This window comes from Protopterus annectens, chromosome 8.part0 (genome assembly GCF_019279795.1).
Source record: "Protopterus annectens isolate FY-2018-M chromosome 8.part0, PAN1.0, whole genome shotgun sequence".
NCBI classification, from domain to species: domain Eukaryota; kingdom Metazoa; phylum Chordata; order Ceratodontiformes; family Protopteridae; genus Protopterus; species Protopterus annectens.
Window position 1 is genome coordinate 1,825,781,495 of NC_056741.1, and position 26,977 is coordinate 1,825,808,471.

Sequence of the window (26,977 nt, forward strand, 5' to 3'; positions counted from 1 at the left end):
AACCCATGAACCACTTCTCCTTCTTGTACTGGATTGAGCAGTTTACTGGTCTTATTGTAGTAGGACTTCTGGGCTAAACACTTCTTCAACAGATTGCTTTTCACTAACCTGTTGTTCTTGACACATGGATTCAACAATTGAATACTGATTGGTAACGTGGTTCTGGTTTGTCTCAACAGAAGTCTCTGGACAGGTGAACCAAGATGTTTATCATGAGGAATATTTCTGAGATTCAAGAGATTTAGGAAAACATCACTATTGTCTTGTTTTGACTTCTAGTAGCAGTTTTGTACATTGAACTGCACATTCTGCCAAACCATTTGACTGCAGATGCTCTGGGCTACTTGTGACATGAGTAAAGTTCCACTCTTTGGCAAATATTTTGAACTGTTGGCTTGTAAACTGCGTGCCATTGTCAAAAATAACTTTGTGTGGACTACCATGGACTGCAAAATGATGCTTCATCTTAGTAATGACCGTACTGGATGCCAGGTTAGGAAGTAAGTCAATCTCGAACCAATTAGAATAAGAGCCTACTAATACCAAGTAATGTTCACCATTCCATTCAAAAATGTCAGTAGCTGCTATCGACCAAGGTTGTTCAGCAATCTGGTTTAGGTGAAGTGTTTCTTTCTGTTGAGGTGGCTTTGTACTATTACACACACAAAATGATGAAAGTACTCGCTCATTTTCTTTTGAAGTAGAAGGCCACTAGTCCTCTCGCCCTTCTTTTGTTAGAGTAATTTCCTGGGTGACCATGATGCAAGATAGTAATGTACTCTGGTTGCAAGGACTTTGGAACAATTACTATTGGACCTTTGATAATAATACCATTGTCAGACAAAATCTCATCTCTGTATGGAAAATAAGGTTGCACTCCTTGAGGTAAACTGGATTGCTTTAACGACCATCTTTGATTGATAAAGTGGCTGAGCCTCTGTAAAACTGGATCTGTGGATGTATGATCTCTCACCTCATCAAGACTTGTGGAAGAAAAATTTCTCACTTCCATGACTTCAAAATCAAGAGTCTCATTCTCGTGCTGTTTGGTGGTGTTTCTGTGTGATCTGGATAATGTATCAGCAAGATAAAGAAGTTTGCCTTTCTTGTAGACAAGAGTGAAGTCATATTTTTGCAATCTCAGCATTATACATTGCAATCTGGCAGTAGCTGAATGCAAAAGCTTTCTCAAGATAGTCACTAGAAGTTGGTGGTCTGTTTTGATCTGGATAAGTCTACCATAAACATAATCATGGAACCTTGAACATGCAAACAAAATTGCCAAAAGCTCTTTCTTGATCTGAGCATACTGCATTTCAGTTTGGGTAAGAGTTCTCAATATGTAGGCAACAGGTTGACCCTCTTGCAGAATGACTGCACCAAGACCAAATTTCGAACCATCACATGAAAGAGTAACTGGTTTGTCAACATCATAGTACCTGAAAGTTGGTGGGCTGACAATTCTCTGTTTCAGGATATCAAACTCTGTTTGGTGTTGATCTAACCAAGACCAGGATACATCTTTACGTGTCAGCTCTCTAAATGGTGCTGAAAGTTGGCTGAAGTCTGGAATGAATTTGCCTAGATAGTTAACCATGCCAAGAAAACATTGCAGGGCTTGAACATTGTCTGTTGCTGGCATCTCTAGAATAGCTGTTTGATTGGAAGGGTCTGGTCGCAGGCTTGAAATAGTAAATAAATGACCAGCATAAGTAACCTCTACTAGCCTGAATTTATATTTCTGTGGATTGAGCTTAAGATTCACTTGACATGCTCTATCCAGAACTTTTCTGAGGTTTCTGTTATGCTCAGCTTCACCATTACCTCTTACTAGTTTGTCATCTATTTTAGTAGCACAAGGATACCCAGAAAAAATTTGCTCCATTACACGTTGAAAGACTTCACTTGCAGAATTTATCCCAAATGGCTTTCTCAAAAATTTGTACCTTCCAAACGGAGTACTGAATGTAGTTAGCAATGAGGCTTTCTTGTCAAGCTGAATTTTCCAAAATTAACTCTTTGCATCTAAGTTAGAAAAAAACAGTGGCATTTGGCATCAGAGCTGTGACTTCTTTGACTGTGTGCATTGGATGATGATGTCTTTTTAATGCTTTATTCAAATCCCGCGGATCAGTTCATATTCTGATGTCATCTGAGCTTTTCTTATGAGCTACCACCATAGAAGATACCCATTCAGTTGGTTCATCAACTGGACAAATCATACCTTGTCGCACCATTTTATCTAGATCGGCTTTGACTCTGTTCTGCATAGTTATTGGAACTTTTCAAGCTGGCCTGATAACTGGACTGACATCTGGGTCTAACTTCATGGAGTACATGACTGGAAGCTGGCCTAGGTTGTCTTCGAAAAGATCAGCATAGGTAAAGAAAATATACTGGGAGAAATTAGAGTAGTGGTCTTTCAAACTAACATGATGGACTTCCTTATTAAATGAAAGCAGTCCCATTTTCAAATTGTCTCTGAGGCCTAATAGTGACTAGACGTGCCTCTTGACCACAAAAAAAAAACAAGTCATAACATCTCCCAGCAGATTAACATAAAAGCAGTGCTGAGCTTTCAGTCTGAATTTCTTCACCATCATAAGCAACAAGTTTCACACACTTTGCCAAATCAAGCCTTTCACCATGACACACTCTAGCAAACATTGCTGCTGACATAACATTGCATTTGCAACCTGTGTCAACTTTGAGCTCTATGGGTTTTCCATTTATCCGAACAGTACAGAAATATCTCACTTGGCTTTGCCCATAAATCTACTGCATTAACTGTTTTCATGAAGCATTGACACACCATCAACTTAGAGTAGAGTTGAGCTTTCTAATTGAGTGACTTGTTTCTTGAAATGTTCCCTTTTAATAAAAGAATGTGGGCCTTTTGAAATGATTCCACTTATTGCATTTGTGGCTTTGCTGACCAAAAGCTAAACAATCCTCCCTTTTAGATTCATGATTTCCACCACAGTTACGACAGATGGCAGTGAAACTAGGTTTGCACCCATGCTTTGATGACTCATTCTTATGCTTCACTGAGACTGTGTAAACTCTCGAATTTGCTGAAAAGCTCTACAGTTTACCAGTGGGTGCTGCAGGGGCTACAGTTGCTGCCATGTGCTTGGGCCTGTTTCTTTTAACCACATGCTGCATACTCTCAGTATGAGCTCTAGAAGCTACTGGAAGCATGCATCTCTCATTTCTAAGCATATTTGTGTGCTTTCCTGTGAGCTCAGATATCTGACAAAACACAATGGCCTTATTCAAAGTTAAATCACTGTCATGGAGCAAAATCTTTCTCGCAGCATTATCTTTAATACCACACATACATCTGTCTTTTATCAACTCATCCCTTAAATTACTAAATTGCATGTTTTAGCCTTATTCCTCAAGTCAGTTATATATGCTACAAAAGTTTCACCAGGCTTTTGATCCCTCGTATAAAATAAGTGCCTTTCCATTGTAACATTTGTCTGGGGGTTACACATTTCTCTAAATTTACGTTTTAAGCACTCAGTGTCCCTCCTTGACTCAGCTGGTACAACAATATGACGTGTTTCTTCCTCTCCTGCATAGATAGCAGGTTCATACACAAATGAATGTTCCCTTTCAATGGCTTCTGACCCAGCTAAATTAAGCAGATCAAATGCCTTTGTATGGTCATATTTGTCAGAATATGCAGCCTATATAAAAATGCTGAACTCTTACTCGAACACTCTCCAGTTCTCTGCAATATTATTGTCAAACACAAGTGCACTGGGTTTTCAAAATCTGTTTGCCATGCCCACAAAGTATCCACAAACACACTGAAAATATGACCCTTGTAACTACGTACAAACAAGGTGTTCTCACAACACAGCTTGGAATAACATTTAAATGCACAATAAACTCTTCAAAATATTGTACTTTGTGAAATATACTCTGCAATGGCTGTATTTTGCAAAATAGCTTTACTGTGTTACTGCACAAACATGTAAACACTTTGCATACTGATAACTCTGATATCTTTAATCAATACTAAAATATGTGCTTAGCAAAAATGCGGTCGTTTTTGCATTTGTTTTTTGCAATTTGGACTTCATTTCAAACATTTTCCATAGCAATTTGAATATTTTTTATTAGTATCAGACATATTGGTTTATTCGAATATCATTTAGAGCGTTTTGTATGCCTCATTTCATATTTTGCGAATAAGAAATTATTTGTGGAAGTTTTAACATCTGAAATTTGTTTCTGACCTGTTTTGCGAATTATACATACAGTAGGGATGATCCATTACTACACTGATCTACAAACCTCATGCATTTTTCTTCCCTATAGCATTGTCTCTCCGGAAAACACATTCAAAAATTGTGTTCTGATATCAGTAATGTCAGAAATAGCAGTTCCAGGAGACCAGATGAAAACATCAGGATGTTTAAGTTGTGCATCCATAAAGTAGCTTAGTGTACCATCCCATGCATATTTTTAATTGAGTATTAAAAGCTATGTCCCTGATATCTTGATGCAGGCTGTTTTAGTCCAGTATGTAAGGGAGACCCGTTGGTATAGCCTAGTAATTACAGACTAGTTAGTCTAACAAGCATGTTGCACAAGGAATTGTCAAGGAACATAATCAGGTAGAGTGCAGAACACCTCATTCTCAAAGATCTAACCAAGTACAGTTCTGTCAAATGCAAGTTTTGTAAGATTAATCTCATAAATGTATTTGAAAGTGTGATCAATATTTATTTTTTACCCTTGTTGACTGGTTTAGTCCCACTAGGCTATTGGCTTCTTTTTGTAGGAGACCTGAGGTGCCATTAACACTACTCTGGAAAACATGACCAAGGAATCAGGGAAGTTCTCCTCCTCTTTTTGATTTGTGCCATTGGATCTTTTACATCCTCCTAAGCTGCCACCAATTCAAGCTGATGAGACCTTGGTTTAACATCTTATCTGAAGCAGCACACCCTAATGCTGCCCTACATTGTCCGAAATCCATTAATTTGGAGTAGGTATAGAACTCACAGCCTTCTGGTTTTCTAGCACCAAATTGGAATATGCTACCCATTGAGCCACTGATACTATTGTTATAGGTGAAGGTTTAGTCAGTACAGCTACCTTGGTCCAGCTAAATCACTTGACAATATGCATCTTGATGGAATCACACATAAAATTCAAGAATGTAAAAGAAAATGAGACTTTAATAACTTGGACCCCCAGATGGCTGCCTGGTTGTACACAGCAGATATGAAAAAGAAGACTGTTAACCTTATCTTCCTCTAGCACAAGTGGAGTCCCTTAATCCTCTTTCTTGAAGCTACTCCTTTTTTGGGTTCGATGTTCACACTTGCACTGATTTATTGTTTGTTTTTTTCTCATCTCTATTCCCTTCCCAGATGTGAAGAACAGCTGCTCTGGCTATTGTTAAATGCAGCTAAATTATACACTGTTCTATTAAATTAAAGTATTCAGGCTGCTAGAGATGCTACTTTTATCCACTTTCCATAATTTCAAACTTTATTTTTCACTGAGCTGCTTGCCATTGTACTTTAAAATGTTGCATTTCCCTCAGCAAACAATGTGTAGAACATTTAAGATTAATTGCTTGCACCTGTAGAGAGTTTTTATCCATATAAAAATGTGAATCTTTGCAGATTTCACTCAGAATATAATGTACACCTTCCCTAGCAGCAGACTTCTTGACTCCCACTGACAATTTGATGATGAAAAAAAAACAAGCTAATATATTTGCTGATGTAAGAAGCTTGGCATTTTTCATGGCTATTATCAATTTGTCTTATTTCTGAAGCTTGCTTGACTAGTTACGTTTTCTCCCTTTTAGTGTCCTTGTAAACATTAATGACAAAGTGGAGTGTATTTTGTTCTTGCATAGTCATACTTCAGAAATTTGATTGATGCATAATAGTGTCCAATTTATTCCTTAATTTCAGTGATGCTGGTGGTCTTCCTGTTCATCACCTTCGCCCAACACCAGAATCTGGTTCAAGTCCAAGGTACTCCTCATTCTTCTTGTTAACTACTTTGCTTTTTTTCTGTCTCTGCAGCTTTTTCCTTTAGAACACTGGAAAAGGCTTCGCCCTTGTGACCAAACCACACCAACCGTGGGAAAATCCAGCATTACCCACACGCATCTGCGGGTTATTGCTTAAGTATCTCATCTGTGAAAGAACATTGTCCTTGTATCATTAAACATGCTAAATAACCTCAGTGTAGATAAAAAAGTCACTGTGGTGAATTTTCTGAAGAGCATTAAGGTTGAAGGGCCTTGGACAGGTAATTACTGATACAGCATGACTTATTTATTTATTTATTTAGTTTTATTTATTTAATTACTTAACTTATTAGTTTATAATCAGGTAGGTGGATTAGTCCAAAGACCATTTTCATCCACAGCCTGGGCTGAGAGGCAATGAACATTGTAAGTAAACTGATGCACTTTAAATATGATAGATTGTTATGTTTACATAGTTGAAAAACTTTAGAAGGTTCATATACAGTTACTGTACATTTTTTTATAAAGTAGAATGTCATACAATTTTTATGTACTTCAGATATAGTAACAGGTTTACGTTAAGTTTTATCAATTTACAGGGGGTAACAATATAGTTTGGCTACAAGAAATTGCATCTTAAAGATTTAAAACTGAATTTCCTTGAAAAGAAAACTCAAATAGAAATGAGTTACAGAGAGAAGCCTAGAGACTAAGAAGAGAAAACAAGAGTAAGAAATGGACAGGGAAAACAGATGAGAGGAGACTACACATTTTTAGAATGTAAAACCTTTTAAAGTGTTTAACAATTATCTCTAAAGCATTTTCAAGCAACTTCCTTGAAAATGTGCTCAGAAGGGGACTTCTTATACTTGGAATATCTTGATGTCTAGTTTCAGCTGGTAGCTTGTTCTAGTGATCAGAGCCTGTTTGTGAACAATGCCGTCACCAGTGACTGTCTTAAATTGGGAATGTTTAAGTGATATTAAGTTATCCTGTGAATTCCTTAGGAGGTAGGACTGTTCCCTGATTGGGAGTTTTCTTTTCAGTGGGGGGAAGTAGTCAGTAGCCATCATTTAGAATTTTATGTAGTAAGGTGCATAGAAGATAAGTGGTCCTTACAGTAATGAATAGCCAATTTAGGTAATTTAGAAAGTTGTAGTGTTGTACATATGTGTCAGCAAATAGGGCAAATATGTCTATTTTATTCTCAGTAATTTGAAGTCTTTGAGTGTCATAAGCAGAGTGTAAAGGAGAGTACAGGAAGACAAAATTCTAGTTTACAGAGAAGGACATTTTGGCCTGTGCTTTTAGGGTAGTAGGAACTAAAAGATGCACTACCCTATAGCAACGTTTTAGTTGTGAGAGGACTTTATTAATGCGGTTGTGATGCCTAATGTAGAGTCAAGGGTTAGGTCTAAGTATTTGTACTCAGTTATAAAAGGAATAACATGGTTATTATCTGAGATAGTAAGGACAGGAAATTGAGAGGCTCTGTAAAGGAAGGAAAAAGCATAATGCTGTTTTTGTGGTTAATTTGCAGTTTACTTTGTTCTGACCACTGAGAAACATTAGAGAAGGATTGCAGGGGTGTGGGACATCTGTTTGCATGGAGTATTAAATATCATCTACAGAGAGGGTAAGGTCAAGTTAGGGTAACCCATCAGTAATAACATTAATGAGTAAAGAAAACAGTAATGGAGCTAGAACAGAGCCTTGGTGGACACCTGCTTTTAGTGTTCCATTATTGGACAGTTTGTTAGAATAAAATTGAAATGTCCTGCTGTCGCGATAGCTCTGAAACCAGGCAACATCATTTTCTCAGAAAATGAATTTTTGTAACTTAGCAAGCAGAATTTTGTGGTCAACATTTTCAAAGTCACTTGGCTGAATAATTACAGTACTGGTTGGTAATGTGGTCAGTGTTTTTCTGACCGCCACACTCTAGAGGAACCTCAGATGCAGTTACAACTTGTGATGTAGGCTGCAAAATGCTTTTCCCAGCTCATGTTATTTATGCTTGATGTAGCCCCTGTACAAGTGAATAAATGTGAGATCTGTGTATTTTAAAACATGCACCTCATTGTGGAGAGTCATATACCATGATGATGACTGTTGATTTAATACTAGCAAGTGATGTCCAGGACCATAAGCCATACCTTTAAGCAAAATGCATATAAAAGTTTGTGCTTCCCTTTTTAAGTAATTGATCATGCTCACCTTCAAAATGGAGCAGGACCACACATGATAGGTTTGGTGTAAACTTCTGTCTAACTATCTGATCATCAAGACTAGCCTTTAAAGTGTTAAGCAGCTGTTTTTTATAACAGCACCAGTGCACAAAAACACTTTAGATTAACAACTTTGGCAACTGAAAGCAGAAGAGGTTGTCAGCAAACCTAGGGAGCCTGTAATAAGAAAAATAACCAGAGATCATATAGAGATATTAGAGATGTAAAGGAAGTTTTATGAAAACAAGTATAAAGCAGAGGAATGTGGAAACCAAGAAAAGGCACAAATGGACAAATTTATGGAAGACTTAATTATGCCAAGCTTAGAGGAAGATTAAGTTCAACAGTTAATAGCTAAGATAGGAATGGATGAGATGTTTAAGTTTGTAATTTGTGAGGAAAGACAACAATAATGATTTGGAAGGTTTTGTTAAACAGTATTTTAAAGGAGGGAGAGTACCAACATCTTGGAGGAAAGCTGCAGTGTCTGTATTACCCTTCCGACCCAGCTTCATATATGCCTATTGTAATTTTAAACCATGATTATAAAGTGTTTGTCCATACTAGCTGATATAATGGCAAAGGCATTGCTATAGTTGATAGCTGTGAATCAGTTTGGTTTTGTGGAGGGGAGAAAAACATTTTGCAATATTAATAAAACAATTTTCAATTCATAAGGAAGCAGAGTATAAGAAAATGCTGCTATTTTTCTTTTAAACAAAAACATTTTATTGAATTATCACTTATGGCATAGTCAGTCATACATTTATATAAATGAAAACAAACCATATTGGCATATTTTCATTTGCAAACACTATACATCACATTTCATTTTCTATGCAGTCATTGTCAATTGAACATTACACAGCTTGTTCAATTCCTACCTTCCCTTAAACCAAATTCATCCTCCTAAACCTTAGTTTGCATGTATTCCCACAATTCCCATTTTGTCTGTGTAATTTGCTCCTACGTATTTCTAACGATTCCACTTCCAGTTTTTACCTCTGTTAACTATATTCACTAGTCTAATATGATTGGCTTAGAGGTTAGACTTTGGTTTCCATTTTCTGCTATTGCTGGTGGATCTTGCTATAGTGAAAGCATTCAGTGGAGCCAGTCGGGATTTTTTTGAGAAGGGTGATGGTAGCATTTGGGTTCCTTGATAGAATAAGTGTTAATTAGGAGAATGTATGAAGGTTCAAATACGAGAATTAATGTGGGAAGGTTTATCTCCAATAAGCTGTGTTTGAACAAAGAAATAAGGCATGGGGTGTCCTCTTTCCCTTGTATTTTTAGAGCCACTACCAAAGAAAAAAGAGGCTCACAAATTTAAGGATGTAACTGGTGTGGTAATAAAGAACATTTAGCTTTATTTGCAGATTTTTACTTGTAAATCCAGAAAACCCAGTATTGTGACATATTTTAAGACTGTTTCAAGTCTTTTCAGATTATAAAATAAACAAAGATGTAGCAAAAGCTATAGCAGTAAATGATGTATCCTCACATGAATTGGTTCAACAATAGCCATCATTTATGGGGGACATGATTAGATGAAGTATTTAAGTGTATAGATTAAAAAGGATTCTATTATGACAGATAAGGATACGTGGGAAGAAACTAAACACAATATGGAGGCTGAGAAGGTGGAAGCTTTTGGTTATGGATATGTATAAGATACAAAAAAGTACAATTGTTTCTAGTCCCTTTAGTTTTTAACAGGTCAGGCATATTTTTGTCAACCAAAGGAGAAGTTGTAGACAGTAATTAAAGGATTGAAATACTTTATTTGGGAGCAGAAGAGGGCAAGAGTTAAGTAGGATAAGGTGGTTCTTCTGTGGAAGAAGGTGGTTTAGGATTACCTGATTTGTAGACATATTTTAGAGCTACACAGTTAAGGCTCTTATACGTAACACAAGCAGAGGATTATAAATCAAAGTGGAAAGTGATGGCAATGAAGGGGGGTTGGGAAGTATGGAGAGTAGGATTGTATGCAGATCCTTAAAGAAAATGGCAACCATACAAAATATTATATTTGGTAAGTAGGAGAAAGCATACTAAGAACTTAGTAAACACAGGAAAGGAGAAAGGAGATTTCACCAACAGGGATGACTGCAAGTAAGGGTATAGAAAATGGACACAAAAGTACAGGAATTTACTGGAGAAAATTAGCAAAGGAAGCAAAGTTTTGGGAGCAAAGAACTAGGGAGGAAAATGTAAAAGAGTGAGATGAGGCTAAGTAGAAGGTTGGACGCCAGGATAGAGACTACCTTCCCTACCAGAGATGATAAGAGTATAGGCAAAGAGAAAGAGACAGATTAGTTGTTAATTAAATACCAGCTTTAGTAGTGTTTTTTTGTTGAGTCTAGAACAGAATTTTCCATTAAAAAATGGATAATTAGTAGGGCATATAATATATTGCATAACAATAAGAATCAATCAGAGGAGGTTAGAAAAGATTGGGAAGACAGAACAGAAAGGCAACATACAAAGACCCAATGGGAGGACATCTGCAAGACTTCTAAATTGTCAGTAAAGCACAGAAGGTATAGGATGTTTGCTAGTTAGTGTTTGCATAGATATTTTAATACCCCAAGCAGACCAGATAGTTTTCTTCAGGTAAATGGCAAACACAGGATGTGTAATGGGAAAGGAGGTAATTTTGAACAATTTTTTGTGGCACATAAGTTGGCAGATTTAAAATTGCCTATAGAATACTTTGTCAGAAATATTGGGCAAGCAAGTGGTTGTAACTAAGGAAGTGATTCTTCTGGCTGGGGTAAAGGATTTGAATTGTCCATATATAGTAAGGCCTTACTAAGTTTAATACTGTTAGCAGCAAAAAGTAATGTTACTAAAAATGGAAATCAAAATCTTAACCAACTGTATCTGAAACACTGAATATTGTAAAGGAGATACAAGAACTGGAGGGTAGGGTCTTCAGAAATGGAAAGGGGCAATTTACATAGAAATAAATGACATACCTCTCAACCTCTTAGTGCAATAAATCAAGCTAAAATAATGGGGGAACAAAGGCCCAAAAAAGGGACAGATTTTAAATATTGCTGTTATAGACAAGTTGCTTAAACTCAAATGTATGTCCTTATTTAGTGACTTCAGGCCTCAGTAATTTGCCAGAAAACAACACAGTGTATGACAAGCAAACCAAGATATGTGAAGAAAATATGGATAGTTGAGAGGCATTTAAATGTAATTTGTGGGAACAGTAAAAGTGGAATAGTGTTCAGGAACAGGTGTAAAATATAAGAGAGGGCAGGACTTGATCAATTTTGTAATATCAAGTGAATGAAAATTGTTAATGTATACTGCATAAAAAGAAAACGAAAGTAAATGTTAGTATTGTTTATTTTTTTTTCTGTTACTGTTTATATGTCAGTGTCACTAGTTTAAGGACGTGTTTAATTAAGATGATTTAAAAAAGAATAATTACAGGTAACATATTTCCTTAATTTTTGCCTATTTGTATGCGTTTGTTATATGCCCAGTCAGACCAAGTTTTGTAGATATGGATCTGTTGTTGTAGCAAGACTAGCTTGGGGAAACCTGCTATTGACACAAATGTATACCATCTGTCACTCCTAGGAATAATTCTGTAGGTTTATCACCCTCTTTTTTTAAATTTTTTTTGGAGGGGGGCAGCTTGATTCTGTACTCTAGAAGAGTTATCTTTTCTTGCCTTAGCTCTATTTGGATCTGATTGAATAATAACCAAAGTATGAGATGGACGAAAGAAGACATGGATGTAGTGTTATGGTGAGTACATCATTTTTGTTGTGTGAACAAGTGGCTGGTAAATTTGCTTGAAATTTAGGATGAACTTTAGAACAGGGCACATTTTTCAAACACTAGTCTTATTCCCAAGGCTGCATGATGTGTAAATCAGAACAAGTCAGTTAAGTAGAGCAGCATTAATCTGTAGTATAAAACACTGCCTCCACAATTTAATGCAATTAAAAATACAAAAGTAAGTAGATTAAAAAGGGTCTGAAACCTTACATGCTGCATGCAGGCCTCCTGTGTCTGGTTCTGGAGATACTGTTAAAAAATCTGCAGTGTTTCATGATTAGAAGTCTGAATAGAAGAATGTATAATATTTTTCTCCTTTACATACAAGAAGATAACTTTTTTCCCAATTATCTCAGAATCCATTAATTGTGTTTTAACAGCTACACCTAAACAAGCAGGTGTTTGTGCAGTTTTCCATTAAGCAGCAGAGAAAATATATGATAAATCTGTATGTTGGACATAAAGATTGATTTATCCAATTTGCTTACATTGTTTTTAAAGGACAGCACTTGGCAGCCTGAGCACTAATAAGAAAAATTCATATCCCTTGGGTCACTATCTGGCATTACAGCAAGCAGCAGCTGCCTGTCTTCTGTGGCTTGTGCTTCTGAGTTTGATATATTACTGTGTGCTGTGCATTGGTGTTAATGCAGTCAATGTTGTTTTTCTTTAATTATCTCTTTGTGTAGTGGTATTTGCATATATAAAATGCTACTGTTGCTGAGATGAGCAGCAAATACGGAAAATACATTGATCTTTGTAACTAATGTGCATTACTTTTTCTCTCCACAGGTTGTCACATCCGATGTTCTGCAGACAGCTCACATACTGATAGTACATATGGTGAGTCAGTTATCACTGCTAGGGATGGTTTGGGTGGGGAGAGGGATTCCTCTGTCTGGCCATGGCACAAAACATGAACCTTACTGTCCTTTGCATTGTTGTTTGAATGTTGAATATTGAAGGGAAGGATGCTGTCTTATTAGATCATAAATTCCATGTTTTAACCCAACCAGTAGTAACTCAAGCAATTTAACCCTTTGTAGCCCAAAACTGAGAACAAACAGATAACACGTGGCATAGTATTGCTTGGAATGCTCTGACACAAAAGCAATAACAGAAAGATAGTAATGCTTTCTCTGTACAACTCAAAACGTTGTTTTTTAGTAAAGCATTACCAGACAAAAAGAAGAGCAGAAGTAATACAATGACAGGAATAAGAAGCAGTCGATATTACAAATTGGAATAAATGTAACAAGCCCATAGCAAGTTTAACATCTTTAATTTATAACAAACTCCAAGACTAACGGCAGCAGTGGTGTGTGTAGCTGAGTAGCTCAGAAACTTCTCTGTGCACACAGGAGACAGGAAGATGAAGAGGGCTCCAAATCAGCTTGAATTGGACTCTGTTCTATTGCTTTACAATGAAGTCTGTACTCTGAACAGTATGCATCAGCAAAGCGTAGCCACTGAATACCCAAGATACTGTATCCCCCTTTCTTATGTAAAAAACATTTCTGTTTAAACTGCAATTGTTTTGTACAGGAAAACTTAGAAAATGAGAACATTTTAGTGGTTTTCAGTTTCATTTACAGGTTTATAGCTGCTGGCTTGCAATTTAGACTCTGCAGTCCTGCAGAATACCTCATTGTACACTGACTTGGAAGGCATTTTGTAGATTGTTTTCAAATTTGTACTTGACATGCAACCTTTGAAATGTGTGGATGTTATTTAAGCCTGCTGTTTTAAGTGAACTAGGTGTAGTATTTTTTTTCTCAACTTCCAAAGTAACTAAGGTAAGAAATAACTGTTGATCTTTTGTAGAACAGGGCACTATATGTGTATTCATCTTTCATTTAACATTTACTAAAATCAGACTGATTTTTATTGCTACTTTTCTAAATTTCTAATGAGAGTTTAAAGCAGGAAAAAATTGGTGGCTTAAAGATTTGAAATAATTGCTTCTTAAAACTTATGAATTTACCAAAAATAAGCTGCTTGATGCATGCTTTCTGTTTGGTCCTGTGTAAGATGAATTAACTTGTAATTTCTAGCCTGTTAGTAATCACGTCCTTACTTCTTACTTGACATGAAGTTGCTTAGCAGATCACACTGAAGTACAGTTGTAAAAACATGCATCTACACAATAAAAAATGTAGTAAAAAGGAAGGAAGTGCTGGATTTAAGAAAGGGCAAAGATGAAAAAAACAGGACTTGGCAAGACTCTGAGGGAGAGAGATGCTTAGCATATGGACAGCCATTTAGTCTAGGGAGGTTTGGGGTAATAGAGGTTGTGGGGTCTGCAAATGGGTAGGGAGCTGTATGGAAGTTTGGAACTACTTCTGGGTTAGACTGGCTGTTGTGGTGAAAAATGGCAGCGTGGAATGGGAGAGGAAGAGGAGGAGGCAACAGCAGGTCACACAGGATGGGTAGGAAAAATAAAAAGCAGAAACATAGAGGACAGGGAGACTGGGCAGATTTATTCTGCAGTATAAAAGCTAGTTAGGTGGTACAGGGTAAAGTGAAGGAAGACAGTGGGAAATTTAGCCATGAAATTGAGGAAAACAAGACAAATAAGGTGAAGAGAGAAGTGCAGACAACTCTACCAAATAATGAAGGGGAGACAGAGACAAAGTTGAATATGCAGAAGCCAACATCACAAATAAGGGCACTCTGCCAGGTTGTAAGGACAGAGCATGAAGAGGACATAAGAGTAGAAAATAGAAGAGTGTAGGAAAATGGCAGATTTATCAGCTGCACTTGTATTATAGAAGTGTAGGAAAATGGCAGATTTATCAGCTGCACTTGTATTATAGAAGTGAAACAATCAGAGATACAAAAAGAACTAGGGTAGAGGAACTGAAAGTGGAAAAACTGTACAAAGAAGGGGGTACAGATATGTGGGGTATGACGTGAATGAGTGAATAGTGAGAGAACTGAGACAGAGATTAAGAATCCTGTCAAGGCAAGCATTAGAGACCAGTATGGGTACTGTAAAACCAGCTTCAGACTTTGACATGAAAAGAGGGAACAAAGGTGGTCATCAATGTAGAGTGGAGGATAGATGTTGTGGCGTATCTAAATAGATATAAACATTTCATAATCATTGTTTGTAATTAAAACGATCTGTATGAAGCTATGCCTGAAGGATATTTGCCCTGTTTGGGTAAAACAGCCATCCCAGCTTTTTTCCAAGATGCTGGTACTTTCCCACCTTTTAAAATACAATTAACTAAAATTTTCCAGATCCTTATCACTTTCTTTCCTTTCTAGCTTCCAAACTTTCACAGGAATCCGTTATGTTCATGGATACTTCCCAGTTGATTAATTATATCAGCTCTTCCTATTTTAGCTATTAATTGCTGACCCTGATCTTCCTCTAACCTTGGCGTAATTAAAACTTTTATGAATATTTAATTTGTGCTTTTTCTTGGTTTTCACATTATACAATTTTTCATAAATTTTCCAAAATATCTCTAATTCATCTGTAGGGTCACTAGTTGTTTTTCTCATCAGAGGCTCCTTAAGTTTCATAACAGTACTTTCTATTTTCTTTTGTGCAACTTGTTGAACTGAAACTTTTGTTGCTCTGGAGTAGTTATAAAAATAGTTGCTTAATAGCAGCCTTTCTTAACTCGTGCATATATTGTCCAAATACTGTCTTATTTTTCCATTACTACTCTGCAGTAACTTCTTTTCCTTTTCTGTGAGATTATCATGAGAAGAATGAAAAACAGAGTCCCATGCTTGCTGGCTCACTGTGTGTTGGTTAAACTTTTTTGTATTTCCTCATTAGATTGTTCTGCATCCAGAATGTCTTTAATCCTTTAGAGAAGAAATATTCTTTAGACAGCTGATAAAGCAGCTTGAGTCTGCCTCTCAACATTCCCTGACTGGAGGGATCAACTTTATTCTCCTGTGCCTGGTGTACAATGAATATTAATTTTCCACAAACATTCTATCTCCGATTTTTAATATTTTACCTTTCTGCTACAGTTTTGACAAGAGCAATTGTTTCTGCTGATGCAATTACATGGTTACTAATATAAGCCTTGACAGATTTCTCATAGCCAGTTTTGGAATATAGTTACGATGTACCTTTATCAGTTAACAAATCCTGTTGTGGAACATCAGTCTAATTACATCAACTGTATTGCTGTCCAGCCTTCTGTGAATGTTTGTCAGGTTAGATGAAGAACCCAAGGACCATTCGGTGCCTACATCAACTCACTCATTGGAGGTCAACACTGGGTTGCCTACCTGAACGTTCACCAAGGCTGTACCTACATCTGCTGCAGTTATGGAGGGGAAATCCCGGGTGATTGTATTAGAGGAGCCTAGGAGGATTCCCCAAATACTTGTTGGGGAAGAGGTGCCTGGTACCCTCATAGGGTCCTCATTGATCTGAACCTCTTAGATATGTTAAAGTTTATGTTCCTTTAACAAAGAAACAGACAACTAGGCATGTAGCCCTTGTGGTTAAGGATCAGTGCTTTTCGATGCTCTTATGGCTGTAAAGCCCCATCAAAGATTGTCTCTTCCTGCTTCTGTTCCTTGGTTTTTCGCTCCTTCCAAATGTCTTAAGGACTTTAATTCCTGTGATGAAGAGTTAGACTGTGGTGAGGAATCATTAGCTTATTCTTCTTAGATTCACTCTCCTCTTGCCCTAGGGTCTGAAGAAGCGGATTACTTTCTCCTGATTCCCGTATGGAAGGATTGTCCTCTGTGGATACTATGGTTCATATGATGGAACACTTTTAAGTTAGATTTTTCTCAAGTTTCTGGCAGTCAGAAGAGGTACAATGAACTATTGAAAATAGATGCTCCTAGGACTTTTGCTGTCCCTTCAGTTTCGGATGCCCATACAGATATTTCTCTTTGGCTTCTCAGGCCCCTCATTACCAATCTTCTGCCTCTAAGAAGAATGGCAGGTTCTATAAAGTCCCTGAAGCTCAGATGTTTTTTGTATAAAACTCCTTCCTCTAATCCAGCTGTTATTTCTGTGGCTACTGATAAGCCAAATACATTGCTGTCCTCCTCTAAACTTTTACCTTCTGATAAGGATAGTCATGCCATGTAAAAGTAGGAAAAAGTGTACACTTCTGCTACCTTTGCTTTCAGACTCATTAACGACCAGACCTTTATGACAAGGTATGTACTTAGCTCTTCCAAAACTTGGGGGCATTCTGACTGATATGCCTGACTCTGAGGTGGAGATTTTCTCAGGTACCTTGTCATTCTATTAAATGCAGTTATGATGCTGCCAATGCCTCATCTAGGGCTGCTGTATCTGGATCTATGATGAGAGTACTCTTGGTTGCACCTACAGGCTCCTCTTGAGAGCATCAATGCTAAATTACTGGATTCTCCTTTGGACAAACAGATTTTTTTTGGAATTGCAGCTACCCAGCTTTTTAAGACCCTGCAAAATAAGGATAAGGTTATGCAGGATCTTTAACAAATCCTTCTTTCTTTCTACTTTTCCCAAATTTCAGAGAAATTATCCATCTAAGCCTTCCACAGGCAACCTAGGCAGCCTTCTACAGTTAAGTGGGCCTCCAAGAGAGTTTTTCCTGACAAGCCTTCTCAGGGTACTAAGGGTTAAAAGAGGGCTTTCCCTGACATATCTGCTTCCATTTGACATTCAGCCACTTCTACCCCCAGCCAGATTCCTTTATTCCTCTGAGTAACTCTTTTCCTGTCTGGCAAAAGATCTCCGAAGACTGTTGGGTACTTTTCATTTTTCCAAAATGGTTAATCTCATGTTGTTATTTTCATTCATTCCTCAACTGTTGGGTTTGGATCTGATGGCTTTTTACAGCTCATGGAACATTGAAAACTCTCAAGCTCCTCTGTTACCCACAATGCACTAGTTCCCCTAACATTCCCCAGCTCTCATTTGCTGCTTTCACGTTCGGGCATTGGTCACTGTTAGCTCTGGAGTATTTCTTGTTTTTAGTAATGTAAAAATGTATCTTTTATAATCTTTTATATTTGAAATTTCTACCTTCTCATCCCTTTAGCTTATCCTCTCTTGCCATTGTTACACTTTTTAGTGTATATTCCCTTAATTACCATTGTAGGTATTTCTCTGTAAATTGCCATATCTAGTATTTTCTCTTAATTAATTTGGGAAAAAAAACCTTCTCTTTCCTTTTCTTTTTCATTTCTCATTTCCTGGACTATTTAGCAGCAATATTGGAAAAACCTTTGGGTTTTAAAAAATGTAAGGTCTGCAGCCATAAGATCCCCTTTGATGCACATAAGTTGTGTGTATTGCTTAGGCCTAGCCCATTTAATTTCTGTATGTGAGGTATGTAAGAGCTTTAGCTCTTATCGACTGGAAGAATACATTAATATTAAGGGGTTCAATGCTATCATCCTCTTTTGATGCGGCATCTGGTACTCAAACCCCCAAGAAAGGTGATAAGGAGAAGCCTAAAAAATATCCTTCGGACCCAACAGGCTCTACTTCTGAGTTCAGAGCCACCTTGGATCTGAAATCTAAAACTTCTGATTAATTTCTTTGGATCCAAAGTCTAAAACCTCAGATCCGAACCCACTGGATCCAAAGAAGCATAAAGATGGATCTCCTCAAATTTGGTCTCCTCACATTCTGGCACCAGTAAACTCTCATCTCCCATCTCCTTTCCTGGAGAGATGTCACCACTCAAGGACCCCATCCATTGCTTCATCTTGTCGATCCTCCAGAAGTTTGACTGAAGCAGATGTGGATAGTATGATGAGGAAATTTCTCATGATGCAAATTCAAGTGGGGATTCGTCTAGCTCCTACCCCATCAGGTCTGGAGACATTTATTAGTACTATCCCACCTATTATGTCTCCTGCTCTGATCCGACCTTTAGTTTTAGAGTAGTTATGTCCAAGAATCCCAGATCCATCTTTATTGGACCTGAAGATCATTATATCTTTTACTCTGGTACCATGTCTGAATGCACCGGCTCCAATGACTCTTGGAGCAGTAGTGTTAACACCGGATCTGAGGTGGTAGAATTGAGTCTGAGATTGTCCAAGCTATCTCTGCCCCTCAGTGCCTTGGGTCTTAACAGCTCATCTCCATCCCCTGCTTGAGGGCTTTGCCTTCTGGTCAGTAAGAGTCAACATTTTGGAAACATGTCTTCTTGGAGCCATTGGTTTCTTTCTCCCAGAGGCATTCCACTTTTGAGGTAGTGAAAAGAGTTTTCTCTGCTCCCAGAGAAAGGACATGTCCACCTTCCACGTTTCCTACTCCACAGATGTAGTTGTCTTTGCTTCTTGAGACTAAACTTTCTATTCCACAAGGACAGCCAGCTCAAAGTCTCCAGCATAACCTTCAGGGTATATTGGTTTCTTCCGATACTTCTCCAGAGCACCTCACCAAAGAAGTCCCTAGGAAGAGAAAGTGCAAAAGGAGGCACTTAGACACTCCTCAAGAGTCTGTCGTGGAAGATACTGATTTTGATGAGGGGAAAAGGGTCCCCAAGATCACCATTTGGAGACATATTAGAGATTCTCAAGCAAAGGGGTGTTTGGTCAGTCGATAACCCTTCCCAAGGAGAATCAGTATTCCTGGAAGCTTTTGGAACTGGCCTGTCTACCTCATAGGTGACACCGCCTATCAATCATTGATTTGATCTCTGTATGAGCATGGAAAGTGCCTGACTCAGTTGAGTCAATCACAAGAGACCAGATAGGATTCTGGCACCACCCAAGGACAGGGATTTTTGGAACAAGGGAGTACCAGTTGATGCCATGGTCTTAGCGGTGGCTACCAGAAAGGAAGTTGCAGAACAGAGTTCCTCTGATCATCTCCCTACGAGGAAGTCTGGGGTGCTGGACAGAGTCCTCTGGCTCAGTGGTGCTCAAGAATATCCTTCCTTAGAGTCCTCCCGGGATTGAGGTAGCTGGGGAGAATGTCCTAACAGTTGAGAAATGAATGAAAATGACAACATCAGATAAAGAAGTTATGTGCTCACCATAACATTTCACCTGCGTTGTCCATTTTCATTCTTCCTCAATTTCTCTCCCTCCAACTCCCTACCAGTACGACTTCTGGAAGGTTCAGAAGATGCTAGAGAAAGCAATGTTCCTTTGTTTTGCTCTCAATATGATACTTTTTTTTTTTTTTCAGGTACTGATTTTTCTTCTTCTTTATTTCACTAAAAGTCAGCAAACAAGACCTGGGGTATGGTAGGGGACTAGTGCATTATGAGTAAGAGAGAAGCTCAAGATTTTTTCAAGCTTCTTCAGTGTTCCAAAGCGTGTCAGATCCATCCAACAGCAACCCAGAAAAAAAGGAGAAATGAAGATGGAATGTGATAACACAATTTGAGCACATTTTTTCTTTTTTATATTTGTGTTTTCTGTGTTTTCATTCTTTTCCTTTCCTTCTCCTCTTTTCTTAACTTTCCTCCTCAGGATCTTTTTTTTTTTTTTTTTTTTTTCAGCCCTCCCTCCCTTCTCCAGCCAGCAGTATCCCCAGGGCAGGGTTTTTTCTCTTTTTTGCTCCAAGATGTTTTTCTCCATGAAGCCATTAGGTCTCCACTTTTTTTCAACATTTTTCTTTGTTTCTTTTTTGTAGGATGTTGTCTCTGTACAAATGTGTTTTCCCCTCTGTTTTTGTAAGCTTTTTTGTTCTAGTTTTGCTTTTCCTTTACCTACCATTCCTATTCACTCTGTCTTCAGGAAGTTTTTATTTATCTCTTCTTCTTCCTCTTTTTTAATTTTTTTTTTTTTTTTTTGGTTTTTCTACAGCTCAGTGTTGCCTTTTGGTGTTTCTACAGCTCAGTGTGTCTTTGCAGAGAGCTCTTTTTTCTATTAGCCTTTTGCAGATTTAGATGACCTATTGATTTACTTCCCCTAGCTTCTGATTTCCACTTTCCACTTCATTATGCTTTGTGACAGTGTGATTTCCCCCTCATCTCAGTTGCAGGGATCAGTTTGGGATTCAGACCCGACCCCCCACTCGATGCTTTGTCTCCACCACTGCTGTCTTTTCATCTTTATTTTTTCTTTTCTCCCACTTATCCTCTCCTCACAAAAGGAATTAGTGGCATTGTGTATTCCATACATTTCATCCACCTGCTTGACTTCTTAAGCTTCACATGGAACAAGACTGTTTTAGCTTCAGCACCACCATCCTCTGAATGTTCTTGTTCCTCTCTTGCCCTGTGTCGAGCTCGAGCTCTAGTGGTGGATTCAGTAAATTTCTCTGAATGTATGTCTATCTTTTCAGGTTTCTCTTCCCACTTAAAACTCAATGCCACTATGATGCCAATGATCAAGGATCCAGATCCAACAATCTCCAGATCCACTCCTCTCACTTTACTCACAAAGTGGCAGACCAACCTCATTCTAGGCCTTCGTGCCTTCCAACCTCTTTGGGTTCCAGGTCCTCTAAGGATTTTCACAGACAATACTACCATCAAATGGTATACCAGTAAACAAGGGGGCAGAAAGTCTTACCTTCTTTGTAAGCAAGTTCTTCATGCTTGGGATTTTGTTGTCCAACGTCATTTGTTTCTTCAGGCGGCCTGCATTGCCTCAGAGCACAATCTTGTGTCAGATACTTTAAGCGGGTCCAGGATGATCCTCATGAATGCATGCTTCACAAGAAGGTGTTCCTGGACATAGTAGATCTTTTTTGCCTCCTGTCTGGACAGACATGTTCCCTGGTTCTGTTCCAGACTGCCAAGTCCTCTGGCTACAAAAGTGGATGCTCCGTTTTTTCCTGGAAGGGAATGTTTTTGTATATCCATCCCCTCTTCCTCTACTTCCAAAAGTCCTACACAAATAGGCCCAAAATCTTATTGGTGACTCCCTTTTGGCCCAGTCAACACTAGTTTCCCCTTCTGTTTCTGGCCAGGGGCAATCATCACATGTTACCTCAGGATGGATCTTCTCACACAGGGCAGGGATCTCATTCATCCTCATTTGCCCACTCCTCAGTTGACTCTCTGGATGATAGAGTTTTGGTTGTTTTTAGATACCAGTTTTCTATGTACGTGCTTTGAGTTTTGCAGGAGGCCAGAAAATCCACTACTACAAAATCCTATGCCACTAAATGGAAGGATTTTCTATTTGCTGTTTCATTCATGACCTGAACCCCTTTTCTGTGGGTATTCTTAGGTCCTTTGTTATTTGAGTGAGTTGCTCACTTCTGGTCTAGCATGGTCATCTGTTAAAGCTTGGTTGTCAGCCATTTCTGTTTGCTTGCTTTGAATCCACCTCTTGCTTCTTGTTTTGAAGTCAAACAGTTTTGAAAGGCATCTGTTGTATTAGGACTGCAAGAAAACATATTCCTCCTTCTTGTGACCTTGATTTTGTTCTGGGAAAATTTACTCTGTTTCCCCTTCCTTGTTGCAATGTACTTGTAAGACTTTTCTTTTGGTGCCTTTTGTTTATGCTAAAAGTGTCTCTGAACTTCAGGCATTCAGTAGCACTTCCACTTTTTTTCACAAAGATAGGGTCTCTCTTCATATTAATCCTTTTTATGCCCAAGGTGGTTAATGATTTGTCTTTGAATCAAACAAATCATCTTCCTTCTTTTTCCCCTCTCTACAGAATGCTGGTGAGAGGATTCTTCTCACCTTGAATTTGCATAGACTGACCTATACAAGACAAAAGATATCAGAAAACCTGACCAACTTCTTGTTTCTTTTAATTCCAGGAAATTAGGTTTGGCTGTTTCTAAACAAACCATCTCCTCCTGGAGCTCTGAGACCATTACCTTTTGCTTTCCTTTCATGGCAAACAGATGTCTTCCTGAGTTTGTTCTCATTCTACCAGGATGATTGCATCTTGTGGTGCTTTTCTTCATGCATCACAATACTAGATCCATTTTGGAAGTTGCAACTTGGTCTTCTTTTCACATCTTTACCAAACATTGTAAGTTGGATCATAACATAAGAGGTTACTAGGCTATCGATCCAAAGGTCATTTCAAGCCTAGCCATTTCAGCCCAATGTAATACAATAGATACTCTAGTCAATAACCAGGATTGTATTTAGTAGTGACTGCCCATGTCCAGGAGGTTGTGGGTGCTATCTCTGGTATGACTTTATGGTGCCCCATCCACTCATCCAGGTTCCTTTTGAAAAGTGTCATAGAGGTGCTCTGCTTCATATAAATTGGCAGCCTATTCCAAAGTTGCAGCTGGGAGACAAATCTGTCCCTCCAGCGCATCCTATTCAAGTCTCAGTCCATATTTAGGTCCTTGAAACAAGTAGCTTGAGTCCCGTTTGATTTACATATGTGCAGCAAATTCATTAGGTTTGCATCGGAGATTGCTCTGTAAGCCAGGAATAAGACTTCCCTAAGAAGTCTATATCGTACAGAGTATAGTGACAGGGACTTTAGTTGGTCTGTGCTGGAGTCTCTTGATCTTCTTTGTTAGAAACCTCTGAGGTCTCACCAATTGCTGCAGGTACTTTGTATGGTGCATGCCAAAAGGGGAGTTATACTCAATTATGGGCCTGATTAGTGATGAGTATAGAGGGGGTTATAACCTCCTTTGCTAATCGTGTGCTATGCAGAAAACCTTCTTTACTACAGTAGACACGTGGTGGTCAAAGTTAAGGTCACGGTCTACTTGTGATCCCAGATCCCTTAGCACTTCCTAGGTACATAAGGTATTGTTGTTAATTTAATAGTGTGAAGGGGCATTGTTGACTTAGACACCTGGCCTGCATAAGACCCCCCTGAAATATAGTGCCATCATTTGGTGATTCGATTGTTGTACACAAACTTGGTCAGTCACAGCCCCTTAGTTTTAGCCTGAACTTCTAAGAAGTATATAGCAAACAGTAGGGACCCAGCACTGACCCTTGTGGCACCCCACTGGTGACAGGTCTGCTGGTTGATGTGGAGTCGCCCACCTTGATAGTGTGTTACTGGTTTGTAAGCCAGTTGGCAGCCCATCTTACAACAAAGAGGTTTACATTCAGATTGCTAAATTTTTCAGTAATGCCCGAGTTTGGGATTGTGTCGAAGACCTTGGCCAAGTTGAGGTATACTGTGTGCGCAGATTTGCCCTCATCAATGCCCCAGGTCACATTTTTGAAGAAATCCACCAGATTTAACAGGCAGGATCTGCCCTTGACAAAGCTGAATTGGGTCAGATCCAGGGTTTGGAGGTTGCCTCTGTCTTTACTTATGAGGTCCATGATGATATATTACATGGTCTTACAGATGAGGTTGGTCAGACTTATGGGTCTACAATTCCCCAGGTCTGTTGCTAATCTACCTTTGTGGAGGGGAAAAAAACGTTGCTGTTCTCCATTCTGTGGGAAAATAGCTTGCGTTTAAGTTGTGATTGAGTAGGGTACTTAATGGTGATGCTAGTTAATGTTTTAGTTTGTTTAGAAGACAGCCTGGGATGCTGTCTGATCCCATAGAGGCTGTGTTTTCTTACCTTAGACAAGGCTTGAATGACCTGCTCTTCAGATAGGTAGGTTGGGGGCGGATGGTTGGGGGAAAAGTTTCTGATACGTTTGGAGGTGTAAGGGAGTGAACTTTTTGACAAATCTGTCTGCCAGCAGGGTGTTATCTCTGCGGGATCAGTGTGTGTGATACTGTTAGTCACTAGCTTGGCACATGCTTGAGTCCTACTTTTTAGTCTGCGTACACAGTTGTAAAATGCCTCATGGTTTTTCTTGGCCGTGATCGCTAAGTTTTTCTCAGTTGCCCTTAGAGGATTTGACATGTTGTCTTATTTGCCTGCTGAGGCTGAGGAGGTGCTTTTCCATTGCTGGGGCCTTGCCTTAATTTTCCTAGACAGCATCTTTTTGCATTTCTTGATGCTTGATGTCCAACAGGGCATTTTTTTATTTGGGTGCTCTGGCTTTGATTCTCTCTGGAACAACCAAGTCTGTACACTTATACAAGTGATTGTCATATCTAGGGCTAGGGTGAGTTTTGCCATGGCCATCCCCCATGAGTTTTTGGAGGGCTTCTCTGTGGCTTCCTCCTGCCATCCTCTCCAGTAGCTTTTATACTCTTCCAGTTACAAAGAAGACTGCAACAGTGATGAGGAAAGACATAGTACATCTTACCATAACAGTAGATGTCTTGCTACCTGGTGTTGCAGTATTCTGTCCCTTCCTCCAACAGCCTTTTCTTCTTTGTTGCTTCCTTCTGGCCAGGGAGTCTTTCTTCTATCTTTTTCACCTCCTTCCTTTTCTGGATGTACATATTATTGCTTTCCCATTGGGTTGCTCTGGTTCTTCTGGTCAGTTTAGTTCTAAAGATTAGGTGCTCAAACCTATACCTTGGATGTAGGATATACATATTACCTGTGTCATCTGGAAAGTGTAAAGGCTTTGGTATGCTGGTTGGATGTCTGGCTATCCTCAACAGCATATCCCAGTTGCAAAGAATACTGCAACAGTGAGAAGTAGGGCATCAACTGTTATGGTAAGATATTACACAACTGTACGTTCTTCTAGTACTTCTTCATTCTTCTCTGGTAAATATGCTAAACTCATATCTGATGTCCTTCACGAATGCAACTGTAGCTTATTGGCTTGTATCTTCTTCATTTTCACTTCATACATTTGCAGATTAAATGGCATCCTCTGTAGCCTCAGAGGTATGTTGTACTAAGACGCTTTGAATATACTTTGCAAGGTTTGTGGTCTGTTTCCGCCTGAGTTTATTTGTCATAGTCATGGAATTTCTCACATCCATGGGCTATTACTAACCGTTTCTTTTCTAGTTTCTGTAGATGATCTTGACCTGCAGGCCACTGGTCTGTTCTCTTGTTGGATACTAGCTTTTATACCATTCTAATTGGCATCTACTTGCAAAACCTAGTACACAACAAAACCCTCTACACAAACTGACTCATCCCCCAGGCAAAAACCTTCTTTCCTTCAGCCTCGCTCGCCTCTGGAACTCCCTACCTCCCTCCCTCACACCTCTCACCTCTAACCACTCTCAAAAAAAAAAAAGTCTTCACCTTCATCTAGCATCTCAGGGGAATGCTCTTGCTCCCCACCACATAAACTAACTCTACTTAATTCTCTGGAGTTTTTCTCCCCAGGACTCCATTGAAAACGGGTTCTTTATGGCCCAGTGGACTATCCTGGTAAACCAACGGCAATAAATAAATAAATAAATAAAATAAATAAAACGCCTAGCTTAGCCACATCATAGTAGTTAACATCAGAGTATCTACAACTATTGTCTTGAGTGAAAGAAAACTATTTTTCTGCGTACATTACCATTCACAGGCTGAGGCTTGCTCAAGCAGCTTTCTTTGTGGCATAGTTATCTCATACATATCAAGTTGAAAGTTTGCAAATACTGCATTGTTCCTGGAAATTGCAGTAATGTCTACTTGTTTTTTGGCCTTGGCATTTGCACAACTACTTAGACTTTTCCTGGATCTGACTTCAGACCATCTGATATTACAGTCTGACCTGTGTATTGCAGATATATGACTACATTTGTTCATATTTAACTTGAAATGTTTCTGTCTTCAGCAGATGTTCTTCGTGTTTCACTGTTGCAGTCATTACATTTGGGTAATCTGCTGGCAGTGGTTGCCCTCAGTAGGCCTGAATTCCAAAGTCTTGGGTCCTGCGTCAGTTGCTGTCTCTTCTTCCATGACGTCAGGTCGTCAGGGGTATAAAACAAGCAGCCAACGCCATTTTCTTTTGTCTTTCTTGCTGCGTGGTCCCCGAAGCAGAAGCATTTCACAAGTGCCGGTCGGCCGACTCCTGAAATATTGAGTTTGTGTTTCAGAACCGAAGTCTTCACTAAAGCTAAGTACCCCATTGGAGAAACTTTTTTATTGCTCCATACCTATGTCAGAAAAAGTTAATAATTGTATTACTTGTGGGAAGCAAATACCTCATAAGGATTTCCATTTATACTGTATTCCTTGCCTAGGCCCTGATCACAACGTGCCTGGCTGTCGGTTTTGTGCTAGATT

General features: G+C 38.7%; 1 protein-coding gene across 1 annotated transcript in view; it reads left to right on the plus strand.

Moving 5' to 3' along the window:
• FCSK (fucose kinase) overlaps positions 1-26,977 on the plus strand; it is a 1,855,962-nt gene that overhangs the window by 579,179 nt on the left and 1,249,806 nt on the right. Inside the window, exon 3 of the mRNA XM_044081314.1 lies at positions 12,835-12,885. Coding sequence (XP_043937249.1) covers positions 12,835-12,885 — 51 coding nt within the window. The remainder of the gene's footprint in view (positions 1-12,834; positions 12,886-26,977) is intronic.